This window comes from Garra rufa, chromosome 6, assembly GCF_049309525.1.
Source record: "Garra rufa chromosome 6, GarRuf1.0, whole genome shotgun sequence".
Lineage (NCBI taxonomy): Eukaryota > Metazoa > Chordata > Actinopteri > Cypriniformes > Cyprinidae > Garra > Garra rufa.
Window position 1 is genome coordinate 13056640 of NC_133366.1, and position 15758 is coordinate 13072397.

General features: G+C 37.7%; 1 protein-coding gene across 2 annotated transcripts in view; it reads right to left on the minus strand.

The window, feature by feature from the left end:
- sorcs3a (sortilin related VPS10 domain containing receptor 3a) overlaps positions 1–3518 on the minus strand; it is a 351206-nt gene extending 347688 nt beyond the window's left edge. For both annotated transcript variants that reach the window (XM_073842202.1, XM_073842201.1), the window contains exon 1: positions 2793–3518. In XM_073842202.1, coding sequence (XP_073698303.1) covers positions 2793–3485 — 693 coding nt within the window. In that variant the 5' untranslated portion in view covers positions 3486–3518. The remainder of the gene's footprint in view (positions 1–2792) is intronic.
- Positions 3519–15758: the final 12240 nt, after the last annotated feature.

Here is a 15758-nt window from a genome sequence, read left to right on the forward strand (position 1 = left end):
TGTTTTAAACCAACAAACCAATGCCAAAGTCATGCAGTTGACCACCGTGTTAAGTGAATCGCATGAAAGCGCAAATGAAACAGCATACCTCTTCAGGGAAACGCTATTTGACAGAGCCCATTTACCGCTTGTATTTTATACTTAGACTTTCAGTGAGGTGTTTCAAAGAGATCCTTGGAGCATATGACAACAGGGTCTATAAGAATGACCCAATCTCAGTGAAGCAGGACTACATCAGAAGCCATTGATGCGTGCCAGGCTTACAACTTGAATCTTATGCAAATCGGATGCTTCATTTTCCCTCTGAATGCATGACATCAAAAGCATGATGGGATACGTGAATCATAAAATAAATAAATTACATTGAGCTTAAACCTCAAAACACCAGTGATAAGCTTCAGTGGACTGGATCCTTTTCTCCACATAGTCAGAACATCTTTTGAAGCCAAAATATCTTTTAAAATGGAGAGAAATATACATTATCAAATGTTTAAACAAACTTATTTGTAAGCCATGATAACCAAAAGTTTTATATTTTAGCTTCTGAAATCTCTCAGACGACTTCATTAAGTGAATCCTGGGATACTTTTGAAACTGTATTGAATGAATTTGTATGTATGCTGGGGACAGCTTAATGTATCCATTAAAATGTTAAAAAAAAAGATTAAAAGATTTTGTTAACAAGCAAATTCAGTCATGTATGTCCAAACTTTTTACTGGAAATGTACCACAATAGTAAAGCATATCCTACATGAGAGCAGTGATTGAGAACAGACAGCTGCAAATATTGCACAAAGGTTTCACATACATAACATTATTGTTAGGAAGCATTGCTGAAAAAAAAAAAAAAATCTAATCACACACCTTGTCCTTGCACTTTTCATTCATCTCTCATAAAACCTCCAGCCAATAAAGACAAAGCTTTCCAGCAGGCATGCAAGCAGGGAAAACACGCTTGAGTAGGCAGTCCCTGAGCAGGACAAAATCTTTCAAAATGGCTGCCTCAGTCCGGAAGATAATTATAGGAGATTTACAGCTGCGGGGATGAGGGACGGGACCTGGCGGGCAGTAACCCTTGCCTAAAATTGCTGTGGCTGTTTCACTGACAGCTACTAAACAAGTTAATAAAGCTGGATGTAATATGTCTAGACAGGGCCCGAAAACGCTGGACTATGCGTTTTGATTTATTGTATTTTCTGCGCAAACAGGCACAAAGAAAGGCAAAAATGGATGAGGTAGTTCATTTGATAAGGATGAGTCTAATTCATTCACCTTGCACTGCTGAAGAAATTATAGTGCCATTTTACAAATGCATAGAAGAAATCTGTCAATCCAGTGCGTGTTGCTTCCAATTACTGCTTTGGAAAAAATCTGTTAAAACCACAGGTCAAGGATCAGTTTTCTAAAGCCAAAAAGTACATTAACTATATAATAGCAAATTGTGAAAACTGATTCTGGATTAGTGGCTGCGAACTTTATAAATCTTACTCAAACCATTTTCCTGTATTAAATTATATTTTTAAAAGCATTACAAATATGTATTTTTTACATTAAGTCAAGAAAAATCTTCCTCAAAGCTGCTCTTCTCCATAAAAAATCCTTTTGCTGCTGATTCCTTCTGTAAATCTTGGCCGTCTCCTTTAACACCTAGTATGTTAATTGCAACACCCAACCCATATGGAAGTCATATGGAAGAATCTCCCTTTATTTAGTCATCATACAGTTCATTGTCCATCAATTAAAAATTCAACCTGCTATTATACAATAGATTACCTGTTACGGTACTGTTTTAATACCAGTGGTGCTTCATGCACATCATGCTTTGCATTTTAACTGCATTCTAAGTAAAAGATTTGAAATATAATATAACAGACATGCACAGCAACAAAACACAGCTTAAACATGAAAGTCCGTTTGAAAATCGCACAGAAAATCTGCCTGCCATTCTGCTCTCTCACACTCGTATCTCACTCACTCACACATATCTCATCAAACACCACCTGTCTGTAACAAAATCCAAACATCCAGACACACAGGCTTGCTTAAATGCAAGTCCTCAGTTCTGTTTAACTTCAGCATTTAAGGACAAGGTTATTTGATGTGCCTCTGACTACAAAACCGACTAAATGAATCTCTGAATTATTGAGATGTGAAGTATTATAAAGTCTCCCATCTTGCCAATCCAAAAATCTCCAATCCAAAAACACAGACAGCACTGCAGCCAGGAGGCTCTAGCCAACAACCTGCTCTACAAGCAAATCATTTCATTGGGAAAATATACCGACAGTGCACAAAGATACTGCATTAAAGGCATATTTGCAGACTTCAGACTCTAGTTGATTTAACTGAGGCGATTTAGAAATAAACTCCCAAAGGTGAATGGTTATTTAAACTGAATTGCATTCCAGCTCATTGCTAGAGGTCCTGTTGTGGCTGATCTCACTGACAAACAGGTGGTTAACACTCTTAACAGGTGTTTTCTGTAAACATTTAGATAATCTGTTTAGAAGAGTTAGCTGGTTTGCAGGTCATAACTGGTTTAAGAGTCTTTCCAAGCTGAAAAGTGCCAAAATCCCTGTAAAACCAGCCTCATCAGCAGGCTTAGAATGGTTTAAGGTGATATTTTCAGCAGGGATGTTTGAGGGATGAAAACCCTACAGACTCAAACCAACATGTGCATGCCTTCGAAGTGACAACAACTAAGTTGACGAGAAACCCCGAAAGCTTAACAAGACAGCGTACTAGATAGCATATATGTTACTGCAAAGAAGTAAGGATGTTGCGGGACTTACACTGCTGTTTTTTCCCGTCCAATACACGACTGCGTGGTTGTGCGCGGAGTCTCCAGCCAGAGCAAAAGTGCTGCTGGTCAGTTTGGGTTCGTCTGGTCTGGAATCCGATACTCTGGCATCATGCTCATCATCCCTGTTCCAGCGAACTTCGGCGCGTTTACTCTGTCCGTCCACCCGCAGACCAAAGGTCTTCCTCTGCTCCTCCGAGCGGGCTTCAGCGCTCCGCGCGTTCTCCAGAAACTCGGGCACGCTTCTTTTGAGTCTCCCTAATGCGGCATCCTCGGGTTCCAAATCGGATTCACTTTTCACATATTCATCCGAAAACAATTCTTCGTCTAAAGCGGACTCGGTGAAGTTCCCCAAAGGCGCACGGGAGTTTATCCCCTCTGCGTTTCTTTCCAGTTTCGGCGCGATCCCTGGAAATCCATCTAGCTCTCGTCCAGCGGGTACTCCAATATTCGGGTAAAGAGCTGTGATCAGCTTGGGCTTCTTTTGATCCTGTCTCGGATATTTCCCAGAACCAGGCGGGTCACGCAGATGCTCATCCCCTGCGTGATTCACTTGCATTGGCGACATACATGGCGCGCAACTTATATCTGCCTTTACATTTGGAAAAACATACAAGAAGGAAAGAATTAGCCAGGTAGAAAGAGTAAAGTGAGCGCCAGGGAATACAACCAGACGGGTCTCCATCGTTAGAAGAGATTTTGGGGAATGCGTCTCTCCCCTCCCTCCGACTCTCAGACGCGCAGGGAAGCAACTCCAGCGAAGTGTCGGGTTTTAAAGAAGTGCTCCTCAGCTACACCGCTCACGTTCAGGGATGTGATGATGGAGTAAGGCAGCACATAGGGGAGGTACTGAATCCAAGCCAAGCCGCTACTGCGTCTAGGGAGAGAGAGACAGAGAGAGAGAGAGAGGGAGAGAAAGAGAAAGAGAAAGCGAGTTGGGCACAACGGCATCGTGCGTATTACAGCTGAAAGTCTCTTTTTTTATATACCTAGCGAATTGCATTAAAATTAATAACTATTCAAGCTATAAAAAGCATTTACTGTTTATGCACAAATAAAACCACCTGGGCTGGATTACCATTTCAAATGCACCTAAATATGCAATATTTGTAAATTATTATTATTATTATTATTATTATTATTATTATTATTATTATTATTAAAAACAAAATTTAAAAAACAACAGTAAAATTATTATGATTATTAATATTAATAATAATAATAATTAGTATGTGCGAAATGTATGTAATAGGCTAGGATATTTTTAATGCATTGACAATGAATGCTAATTTAAAATATCGAGCTTCAAAAAGAAAAAAGAGGAGAAAAACTTAAAAATACCATAAAATTAGTCCAGACGACTCAAGTCTTATGAAGCCATAGCGATTATGATGTAATTGTGTAAATAATAACTCACGAAGCATTTGTTTAGAGGTGGATCTTTTCAATGGATCTATTGATTCAGTTATCGACCGGAATTGTTCAGTTCATGAGAACTGACTCGGTTCTCAAGTTCAACTCACTAATTCAGTGATTCAGTCGCAGCGGTTAGCACCTCACTAAAGTGGAGAATTACCAGGCATTTATTCGCTAATGTATGACTTCAGAAGACTTGACACTTAGCTTACCCTACCACATAACCCGTGTCGACTACCTTTATGCTACTTTTATGGCGAGTTTTTTTTAATCTTGACATCTCCTAATTATTTTCATAGTCAATGTATCACAAACATGACAACAGAATTAAAATTTTAGGGTTAACAATTCCTATAAAACGATTGTTTTGCACAGCTCATAATAGTGTTTTCACAAGGCATCATCAATTGGCCATATTGGCGGTACTTAATGTAAACACTGACTAAACCAAACGAAACTCGCATATTTTGCTGATTATTGCTGCTGAAAATGGTCAATTATTGTCATGTTTTGGGCTGTACTAATCAGTTGGACTGGGAAAAACATTTGGAGTAGGCTACTGTAAACTGCCAAAAGTTATAACAAATCAAGAAAAAGAGTGCAAAAACACTGTCTGAGGAACAAAAGGTGTTTTGGTTGGCCAAACTGAACCAGGATTTCCAGGGCAAGAATCTTGACAACATTAGTGTTTGTGCTTATTATTTCCAGTCAGGTAGGTGAAATATTAGGCTAATATCTTCATTAATACTATTAACTGTAGGTTGTCAAAATAGTGTGTCTCTTCCTGCTTACTAAGTCCTTCTCTATATGATTTAGCAGCTTTCATTTTTTCCCGTCATTTAGACAGCATAAATAAGCAGAACAACATATTTAGTAGTACATCAACTACTAGTGCAATCCATGCTGTTGTTTACAATATGACCACGCATCCGGGTATCTGACTAAATCGTGACATGTGTAAATCCTCTATTATACCCAATAACAATAAACACCACACGTTCCTGAATGTGTTGTTTCTTGCGCATCTCTAAGAGGGAACAGATCTTGTGGGTTTGGCACGTGCATGCGCGCAGCAGTGGCATTTATTCTCCTGTCATCCACGCGTGCAAGGATGCTGTGGCCAGACAAGGCGCTCTATGTTGACAGGGACAAAACTGCAGGAGCCCAGCAAGGATAACCAACAGGCCTCACACATCAGCGCACATGGGCTGCAACAGTGGGATGCCTTTCTTTAGCACAGACAGGAGGAGTTTTAGATGATCACATGCTGTTTTATGTTGTCTGTTTGTGTTGAGGTCAGGTTTTGCTTTTATAGTGGAGACCAAATATTTCAAGGATAGTAGAACTAGATCTGAAAACAGCACTGAATACTAAAAATTGTAAAGAAAAAAGGTTTTCATGGGCATTGTGAAAGTGAAAATATCATACTAAAACAGTTTCAACTATGATAGAAGACCAGAAGTGTGCAAGTGCATGTTAGTTTACAATTACAAAATTTGCCCCAGAAGTTTGCTAAATTGGATAATCCCTCTTTAGGGATGTTCTAAAGGGTCAAATTGATTCATCAAATTTACATTTTTCATAAAGCATTTTTGTTATTCTAAGAATCCATTAAATGCAATAAATTGCTATAGGCCTAATTTGGCATGGCCAGTCAGGAAAAAGCCTAAAATGTAGTACATTTCTCTGCTCTTCTGCAGCCCAGAGGGACCAGAGGAGATTGTATTGATAACAGCTAAGCGCTTAGCATACGATACACATTCGCTCAAATTAGAAGGAAGATGGATTTTTGCCCTCTCCCGCTGTCTCGACACTAACCCCTACTGGTTACATTATGCTGCAGATTACAGCTGGGCTGAGGTGGCAGAGTATTTGCAGGCAGGTGTCGGAAAAGGCGATTAATACGGATCTGAAATGATATTTAAGTAGATAAGATTTTAATCTGAGGCAATTAAGCATGAGAGCATATTCTGAAACTGACTGTATATCCATAAATGCACCTTTATTTGCATCTTTGCGAATCTGGAGAAGTAAGAAAAACAATGTCAGGACCTGCATATGTATTTCAAGGAATAAATGCAATGCAACAAATGTGCATTCGCCAGAAAAAGGCACATTTATTTTTGCTGACTGCTAGCGTTTCCTCAAGATCTGTAAACCTTCTCGCTACTGACCTTTTCATATGATCTAGACTTCCCAATATAACAGATTTACAGCCCAGGTTATTGATGGCTTGAACACGTGGTTGATACCTCCAGTAAAATGGCAGTTCACACAAGAAATCACTGTTTTTCAACACAACCGTTCTCATCCTGATTACAAGCTGCAAAGGTCCCATTTTTAAAATATACTGTGCTCAGACTGATCAATAACTTCCTCCACTATGTTGGATCATTCAGTGAAAATAAAGCCGACAATCCAGGCCTCTTCAGGACATTCAGCTAGTCTTGTTTCTACAAGCTTAGTTGGCTGTCGAGCAGCCGGATTGTGTTTTGCCACCCAAAGCTGCTCTTAAAGGTTTAAGTATGGTAACAAAACTACACTTAGTATTATTCTCACAGTGTGCATTAGCTTTGACAGCTAAAATGTAACTGTAAAATGTTCAAAGCAGCTTAGAAGAGTCACTGGCAATGATGATTTAATGCATTTAGGTGAGATTAACGGAGTATTTCTTAACTAATGCTGGCTAATAATGCTGATGAATTAATCTTTCGAAGTATTCTACACGGAGCTGTCGTTTTCACGAGGGAGTGTTTGACACTCTGAGCAGAATTTTAATTTCCAAGATGCTCTAAAGAATAAAAACACCTTTGGAAAAAGTCACACCCCTTTGGTCCTTCTCAGCCTCAATGCCCAAACATTTTCATGAATCTTCAGAACTTCATTAAGCAGTGATGTGAGAAGCTCTTTCTTCCACCTTCTGTGCCCTTGTTGAATTTTATGCAAAACTTTTTACATTTATAGTCCCAAATCGTGCATAGATTTAATGCCACTTCACATTTTAACATATGGGATGGGTCTAAGCTATTGAATTCTCCAACATTCAAATAACTAGGTTTATTTTTTTATAGAAATATATACAATTGAGGTCGAAGGGTTACATACACCTTGCAGAATCTGCAAAATGTTAATTATTTGACCAAAATAAGAGGGATCATACAAAATGCATGTTATTTTTTATGTAGTACTGGCCTGAATATGATATTTCACATAAAATACATTTACAGTCTACAAGAAAAAATAATAGTTGAATTTATAAAAATAGCCCCGTTCAAAAGTTTACAAACACTTGATTCTTAATACTGTGTTGTAACCTGAATGATCCACAGCATTTTTTGTTTTTTTGTTTAGTGATCGCTCTTCATGAGTCCCTTGTTTGTCCTAAACAGTTAAACTGCCCGCTGTTCTTCAGAAAAGTCATTTAGGTCCCACAAATTCTTTAGTTTTTCAGCATTTTTGTGTATTGAACCCTTTCCAACAATGACTGTATGATTTTGAGATCCATCATTTTACACTGAGGACAACTGAGGGACTCATATGCAACTATTACAGAAGGTTCAAACACTCACTGATGCTCCAGAAGGAAACACAATGCATTAAGAAAACTTTTGGAAAAAAAGATCAGAGTAAATTTCACTTATTTTGTCTTTTGGGAAACATACTTGTGTAGCTTCTAAAGGGCAGTACTAAACGAAAAAAGAAAAAAAGATATTTAGGCAAAATAAGAAAAATGCACACATCTTCATTCTGTTCAAAAGTTTACACCCCCAGCTCTTAATGCATCATGTTTACTTCTGAATCAAGCAATAGTTGCATGCGAGTCCCTCAGTTGTCCTCAGTGTGAAAAGATGGATCTTAAAATCATACAGTCTTTGTTGGAAATGGTTTAAATAGACAAAAATGACCTCAAATGCATTATATAAGCCAGAAATGAGTTCTGTTTGTGTTCTGACAGATCTTTATCACATCGTACAAACAAAGACTGAAAAGATGCTGTGCTTTACCAGACTGCCCGCCATCTCGCAAATTCATGCACAACAGCCTCTACATAAATGATGTGTGCTCATGCGTTTTTATCTCGCTCGTTCCTTCCTAATTAAACTGTAAAATGTCTTGCACCTACAGCAGACAAGGCAAAGATTAAAAGACGCTAATAAATTCTCAGTGGATTCCTCACAGATTTTTACCAATGATTTGCGCCAACTTCATTTACAGTGTGGTTTATGGATTGAATATTTTCAATAAGATAAGAGGGCAGTGTTCTGCTAAATACATAAAATATGCATGCCGTTATTATTCTCAGTTGTATAAATTGAACTCTTAAGGACGAATGAGTGGTGTGTTGAAACTGCCCTTTTAGAACTGATATGAGACTAGTTTCTCTTTGTTTTTCTTCTTTTTGGTTTTTAAAACCCAACTGGCCAGTCATTACCTGCATCACAACTCTGTTTATCAAGGAGAAAACATAGATAAATGCAAAACATAAAATGCATCTGATGCTTGGCAAAACAATAGGCTTATCAGATTAGAAAATGGCGGAGGATTCACCTCACATATCTTTTGTTGTCAAAGGCCATTTGTCCAATCAAACTCTAAGGTACTCTGGCACAAATTCACCCACTTGGTGCCAGCAGAATGCGGTAGATGCCAACATGAACAGGTTGCATGATGTGCCTTCATACTCAAAAAAAAAAAAAAAGGCCATCTGAGATTTTTCCTGACTTTAGAATGAATGAATGAACGGACAAACAATTCATTCTGGGGCAAAATCACAACTCATACATTACATAAAACAATTTTCTGACTTATTGCAATAGACTTAAATTTTTTTCCCAATGGTGTTCAAAATAAAATATTTTGACCCTCTCTATAACATTTTTTTCAAAAGCAGCACCATTTTATTTCAGTTTAAAGTGCTTGCTTTTGATTCAATGTATATCTAATCTCGGTTTGCCTGGGGAACACAGCTGGTGAGATCCCTGAGGTTGCATTTCACCAGGGCCATTTTGGTAGCACTGACATGTCAAAATGTATCTCCATCCAGTCAATGTAGCCTGAGGGAACAAAGCCTGATCGAGAGCTGTGATCAGAACACAGCTGGAGGAAGAGAATAACAAATTGTAGACTTTTCTTTAAAAAAAAAAAAAGCCCATCCCAACGAAGAGGAGAGGAAAATTACTAAGAGGAGTAAACAAGATCAGAATAAAAGCTAGATTCTGAGAAACAGACTTGTGGAGGAGTTCTAGAGAGGGAATAAAAGATTGCAACAAGCATAATGTTGACATTTGGATGTTATGGATGCATTTAGCACTTCATCTTTCAAAAGTCAAATTATATTGAAGAATACTCAGAGTCTGCTCAAAGTGGATAAGAAAGTAACAGGCAAAGCTCTGACAACGGTCACATATGTAGTGAACAACGGTCGAAATGGCATTCCAAGGGTCAGTTTATGGCAGGCCCCCTTCCCTATCTGCCAGGGTGGAGGGAGATGTGCCACACTGTGATTGGATCTTGGTTGAGGAACATAAACAAATGTTCAGAAACATCAGATAAGATGCCAAGACAACTACCAGACACCTCTAACAGAACAGGAAGAGAGACCTTCTGCACCTACGACCACCTAAGAGAGGACTTCTCATTGGACTACGGATTGACCCTCTCCAATCCTAAGGTTTGGGAATGACTGCCATAAAAATTCCTTCAGGATGCAACAGCAGTGGCCGAAACAAAGAAGGCCACAAAGATCCATCCAAATCCATTCATACATATGTTTGGAGACCTTAAACTGATGTAAACTGCAACAGATTCACTTCACCCTTTGATAAAGTACAGTGTATGTTGATGGCACTGGACTGTTAACCTAACAGTTCACAGAAGCAGGCGTATTAACATATTATGATATGAATAAGTGATTGTTCAACAGTTTTCTATCATGTTTGGACTCTTTTTGCTCCTCATAATGTGGGTAACAATTTGAAAGAGGTTTGGTAAAGAAATGTTGCATTGGGTAAATTGTAAAAGACACTGTCTAACTTTGTACTCTACTATATGCAAATGAGTTCCACACTAGGGCGGGTAACACCATGGCCACCTCAGACACAAGTGGCCAATCACATTCCTGGAATGGAGAGGCGCTAGATTCCAATCTCCTCCTCATCAAAAAGAGATAAAGGTAGCCTCCGAAAAGACACTCCTTGTACTGCGTCTAAGTCCCGTAAGGGAAGAGACATTAACAGTTACACCGTACTGCGTCTAAGTCCCGTAAGGGAAGAGACATTAACAGTTACACCGTACTGCGTCTAAGACCCGTAAGGGAAGAGACATTAACAGTTACACCGTACTGCGTCTAAGTCCCGTAAGGGAAGAGACATTAACAGCTACACCGTTCTGAGTCTGAACCCCTCAAGGTTAAGATATTAGCAGATACAAGGTCCTGAGTTTCTGGCCTGACGAGGAAAGAGACTTCAAGACAGCTAAGGATCCACTCAGCTCTTGAGTAAACCTTCTATACTGAATTCGGCTGCCCTTCAGTTGCAAAGGACCCAGCAGTGACGGACCCCGTCTGACTCCTGCCACTCCGAAAGCAGCGCAGCCCAGTCCGCAAAGGACCTCCACATTGGCAGACACTGCCTTGAGCACACGGATCCTCAACGACGCAGCCCTGCTGCAAAGGACCCTGTGAGAATCCATTTGACCCAGCTGGCCGGTCCACGCCCTAAGGACCCTCTTTGGCACAACAGAAGTCAAGCATCCTCCAGGTCAGCGCCTCGACGGCTACCGGAACGCAACTCTGTGCCCTCCCCACTATATGCAAACCGCATCACCAGTGGAAGACGTCTCTGCCGCCGGACTGATCACCCGACCAAGTGGAACGTAACTATAAACTTACCAAACCTCTTTCCTAAAGACCTTGGCTTAGTTTATACCTGCAGCCTATGTTTTCTAACCTGTTTAGATAACATTTACTTGTGGTCAGCATTACAAATGATAGCTATATTGTTTGTTCCAAGATAAATACGCAGTTATTTATCATTAAACCTACCAGAGCCATTAAGTGGGTTTCCCATAGACAACATTACCATAGAAATCTCTTTTATTGCCACTTTCAGCTCAACAGCATTGCATTCTGCCATTCTGCGTTCATTCCATTTTGTTAGTTTCTACACTTTATTTGGTATCTTCTTTCACATTTAGTTGCCTATTATCTATTAGCAGTGTGTATTCATTTATTGGTTTATCACTAGTGTTGTATTTACTCTTGCATATCTATTGTTAATAAATTTCATTAATTTTATTACAATTGTGTTCATTGTGTTGATGATTCAAGGCTCTACTAGCTAGCTAAACCACCAAACCTTCAGATAAATCAGTTGACCAACTCCCTCCAGGGTGCAAATCTCAATTTATTGACCTATTGCCAAATTAACAGTCTTTGACTGATACACTGAACCCAGCGAGGTGGGAATTGGTCATCTGATAGACTCACAAACGCACCTTGAGTGACGTGTGACCCAAAATCACAGCGTCATTGGTGACGTGAGCCCCGTTTACTACACATATCATACCGTTAAGAGATTGTCTTTTACGTTCATAAAATAAGGCTGTAGTTTATCTTGAGAATGTGTGAATAAATAAACAGACTTGAAGCAAAGTTATACATAAACCATAATATTGACTTATGTATGCATATATATTTACACGCTGTTTAAATGTTTAGGATCAGTATGATTTGTAATGTTTTTAAAGAAGTCTCTATGCTCAAGACTGCATTTATTTGCTCAAAAATACAGAAAAAAAAAAACAGTAATATTGTGAAATGTTATTACAATATAAAACAATGGTTTCTATTTTAAAATACTTTAAAATATAATTTATTCATGTGATGTAAAAACTGAACTTTATTCAGGTATTACTCAAGTCTTACGTGTCACATGAACCTTCAAAAATCGTTCTAATATGCTGATTTATTATCAGTGTTGGAAACAGCTGTGCTGCCAAACATGTTTTGGAACCTGTAATACTTTTTTCAGGATTTTTTGATAAATAAAAAGTTAAAAATATTAATCTTTTCTAACAATTTAAGTGTTTGCTATCACTTTTTATCAAAATTTAATACATCTTTGCTAAATAAAAGCATTAATATATTAATACTTTTAATAATTAATACTCAAAAAAAGAAAAATGTACTGACCACAAACTTTTAAACCTTTTAGAAAATGCTTATATTTTAAATAAATGCTGTTCTTTTTAACTTTTTATTCATCAAATAATCCTGAAATAAGTACCACAGTTCCAAAACATATTTGGCAGCACAAATGTTTCCAACACTGATAATAAATCAGCATATTAGAATGATTTTTGAAGGTTCATGTGAAGGTTATGGCTGAAGAAAATTAAAAGTGGCTAAAAAGTATCATAGGTTCCAAAAAAATATTGGGCAGAACAACTGTTTCCAGCATTGATAATAAATCAGCATATTAGAATGTCTTCTGAGTTTCTGAAGTCGTGTGACACTGAATACTAAAGTAATAATGCTGAAAATTCAACTTTGATCGCAGGAATAAATTCGATTTTAATGTACATTAAAAAAGAAAAAGTTATTTTACATCATAATAATATTTCACAATAGTATGATCAAATAAACACAGCCTTGACGAGCATAAGAAACTTCCTTAAAAAAAAAATATATATCTTACTGATCCCAAACTTAAATTGCCGTGTATATAATCATTTATTAATATATATTAAGATAGTCTTAGTGAAGTAACACATTTCCTTTTCACATTTTTATATTAAATGTACAACATCATTACACATTATTTTTCAAATCAACATTCCCCAACACTGATAAGAACCGTTTCTGAAGTCTACTTCTCCAAATAAATCAAAGATTTTACAATAGATTAAAAAAGACATGATTTATTAAAACTTTATCCTTCAATCTAAGGCATTTCTGAAACCTTCCTCACTTGTATAGAGTTGTCAGTTGAGCTGTCAATACAAATCTACGACTGGCCAATTGCTTGTTAATGGAATCGACAGCTCAATCAAGGCATCATTGGGCACTGCCAACCCAACCTTGACAGGGAACGTCTCTCATTTTCACTTAAGTAGGCTTTAAATGAGGAAAGAGTCTAAATGTCCGAATGTGCTTTGCAAAAGCCCAGGCAGAAGTCACTTTGCTCTAATTTTCGACCAGACGTCCTTCTAATACAATTCCAACGTTAACGATCGTAAGGTAAACCGCGGAACCGTTCTTAAATCAGCACTATAGGGTAACTCCTAACTACAGCTCTTAGCCGAGCTTTCTTCCTCTGTCTGGAAAGTTATTTCATTACTTTGTGGATTTGCAGGATGCTTTCTACCCTCTGGCGAGGTTGTGTGGGTTGTTTTGAGTCCCTGTCTTAATTTCCCTGCGCGTTTGAAAGAAGAGTTTCGCTCTTGACATATCCGACTCCAGCGTGAGTTTCCTCTGTTGCTTATAAAATGCAGTTTTACTCACATTCGCTCTCTGAGGACAACCGGAATATAAGAAAATAATATTTTGAGGCGATCTTTAGGGCGTTTTGCACTGGAAACCATGTGTACATTACTTAACTGACAGGGTGATTCACTACTTAGAAAGACAGTATGCCTATATTACAAAATCCTTGAGGCCAAAATAATATTATCTGATGGAATACTCACCGATTTCAGCGACTACTAGGGTGCTGTTGTACATATTAAGAAACTTTTTTTTCTTCCCTCAGCACTCAAAAGAAGGTCACGATTTCCTGGGCTCTCAGAATCAGCAGCTCATGAATTAAATGGATTCGCACTGAAAAGCAATTCCCATCAATGTCAAAGACGTATTTTGTCATTGTATTTAATGGCTTTGTTTGTTTTAACAACAATTTGCCTTTCCCGGCCTTGTGGCGGTGTTTGCAAACACATCTGAGGTCATCATTCAACATCAGTGTAAGTGATAACAGTAATATTAAGGCTACAACTGCCATTCACACCTTCAGCTGCTGCTAGTTCTCATTAAAATCTCATAAAAATCTTTCAAAAATGACATTATGATTACACAGCAACATGGAAAGGGGAAAAAGACGACATTTCCACGTTATTTGCTGAATCCTTTGCTGTGTGACTCAGCATTGCTGTGTCGCTAACAGGCTTATTTGCTAGTAGCAAGCTGGGGAATACACACTGAGAAAAGGATATCCCCCAACTTCCCCCTAGGGCCCTCTCGATGTAATGCGGAACTTATTTGATCAGCCTGTCTGAATCTGGATGAGCTATTCTGTGCCTGCATTTGAGCTTCATCTGAACTGCTCACTTAATACACAGAAACTGTGCCGAAATAGACCCGCAGAGGGGGAAAACGGCACCCGTTACATTTATCATGGGAAGCCGACACAATTCACAGAGCTCGAGATGCACCTTGACATTTGGCAAAGTCAACGATGATATGAGTCTGTACTCAGAGAAAAGTTTAGTTTCTACTGAAAGTTTGGCAAATGAATTCAGCCTTTCCTGATTCATTTTCAGTTTAACATTGATCAAATTTCAGTTTGCAGAAGGCAACACGCTTAAACATGGCTGCTGAAACTATACTGTAGTCTGCAATGTTCCACAAAAGTTGTTTGATGATAAAATGTGATGCATTTAAATAGGGCTGAGTAGAGGTTTATATCTCAACCTAAATCATATATACACTGCTGTTCGAAAGTTTGGGATCTGTTTATTATTATTAACAGCTCTCCTGTCCCCATGTTGAGAGAAATTGTGAGTAAGATGTTACTTTAGTTCTAGAATAAATGTGAACATGCATTCATTCATCTCACTCAAAAAAAAAAAAAAAAAAAAAAAAAGATACAGTATTCTTCAAAATGAATAAAAACAGTGAAATTCAACGCAAACCTGCAATAATTAAATATGTTAAATACTACAAATATCCTTTATGCAATTAATCCCACTTTATTAACCTGTGTCTTTGCTACCAACCTTCAATGATCCAATTCATCCATAATATTAAGCAAAAATTACTCAAGAAAATCCAACATTTTTTATATATTTTTTTTATTGCTGAAGAGTTGACGTTTTACTTCTGCGGTGTACTATACAGACATGAATTTACTTTTCTCTAAGCCTGAGGCTTTTGGTGTGAAAAGGCTTTTACATTTGCCAAAAATAGTACTTTTTATATTACAAACAAACAAGCGAGCCCTGCCCAGATTTAAAAAGTAATGCAAAAGTAAATGTAACGCATTACTTTCCATAAAAAGTAACTAAGTAACGTAATTAGTTACTTTTTTTTAGAGAGTATAACTCAATATAATGCATTACATTTAAAAGTAGCTTTCCCCAACACTGATAATAAATACAGAAAAAAATAAACTATAATACCCTGAAATATTATTTAAATTTAATACAATGGATTTTAATTTAAATATACTTTAAAAAGTAATTTATTGCTGTGGTTCAAAGCTGAATTGTCATCAGCCATTACTCCAGTCTCCAGTGTCACATGATTCTTCAGATATCATTCTAATATGCT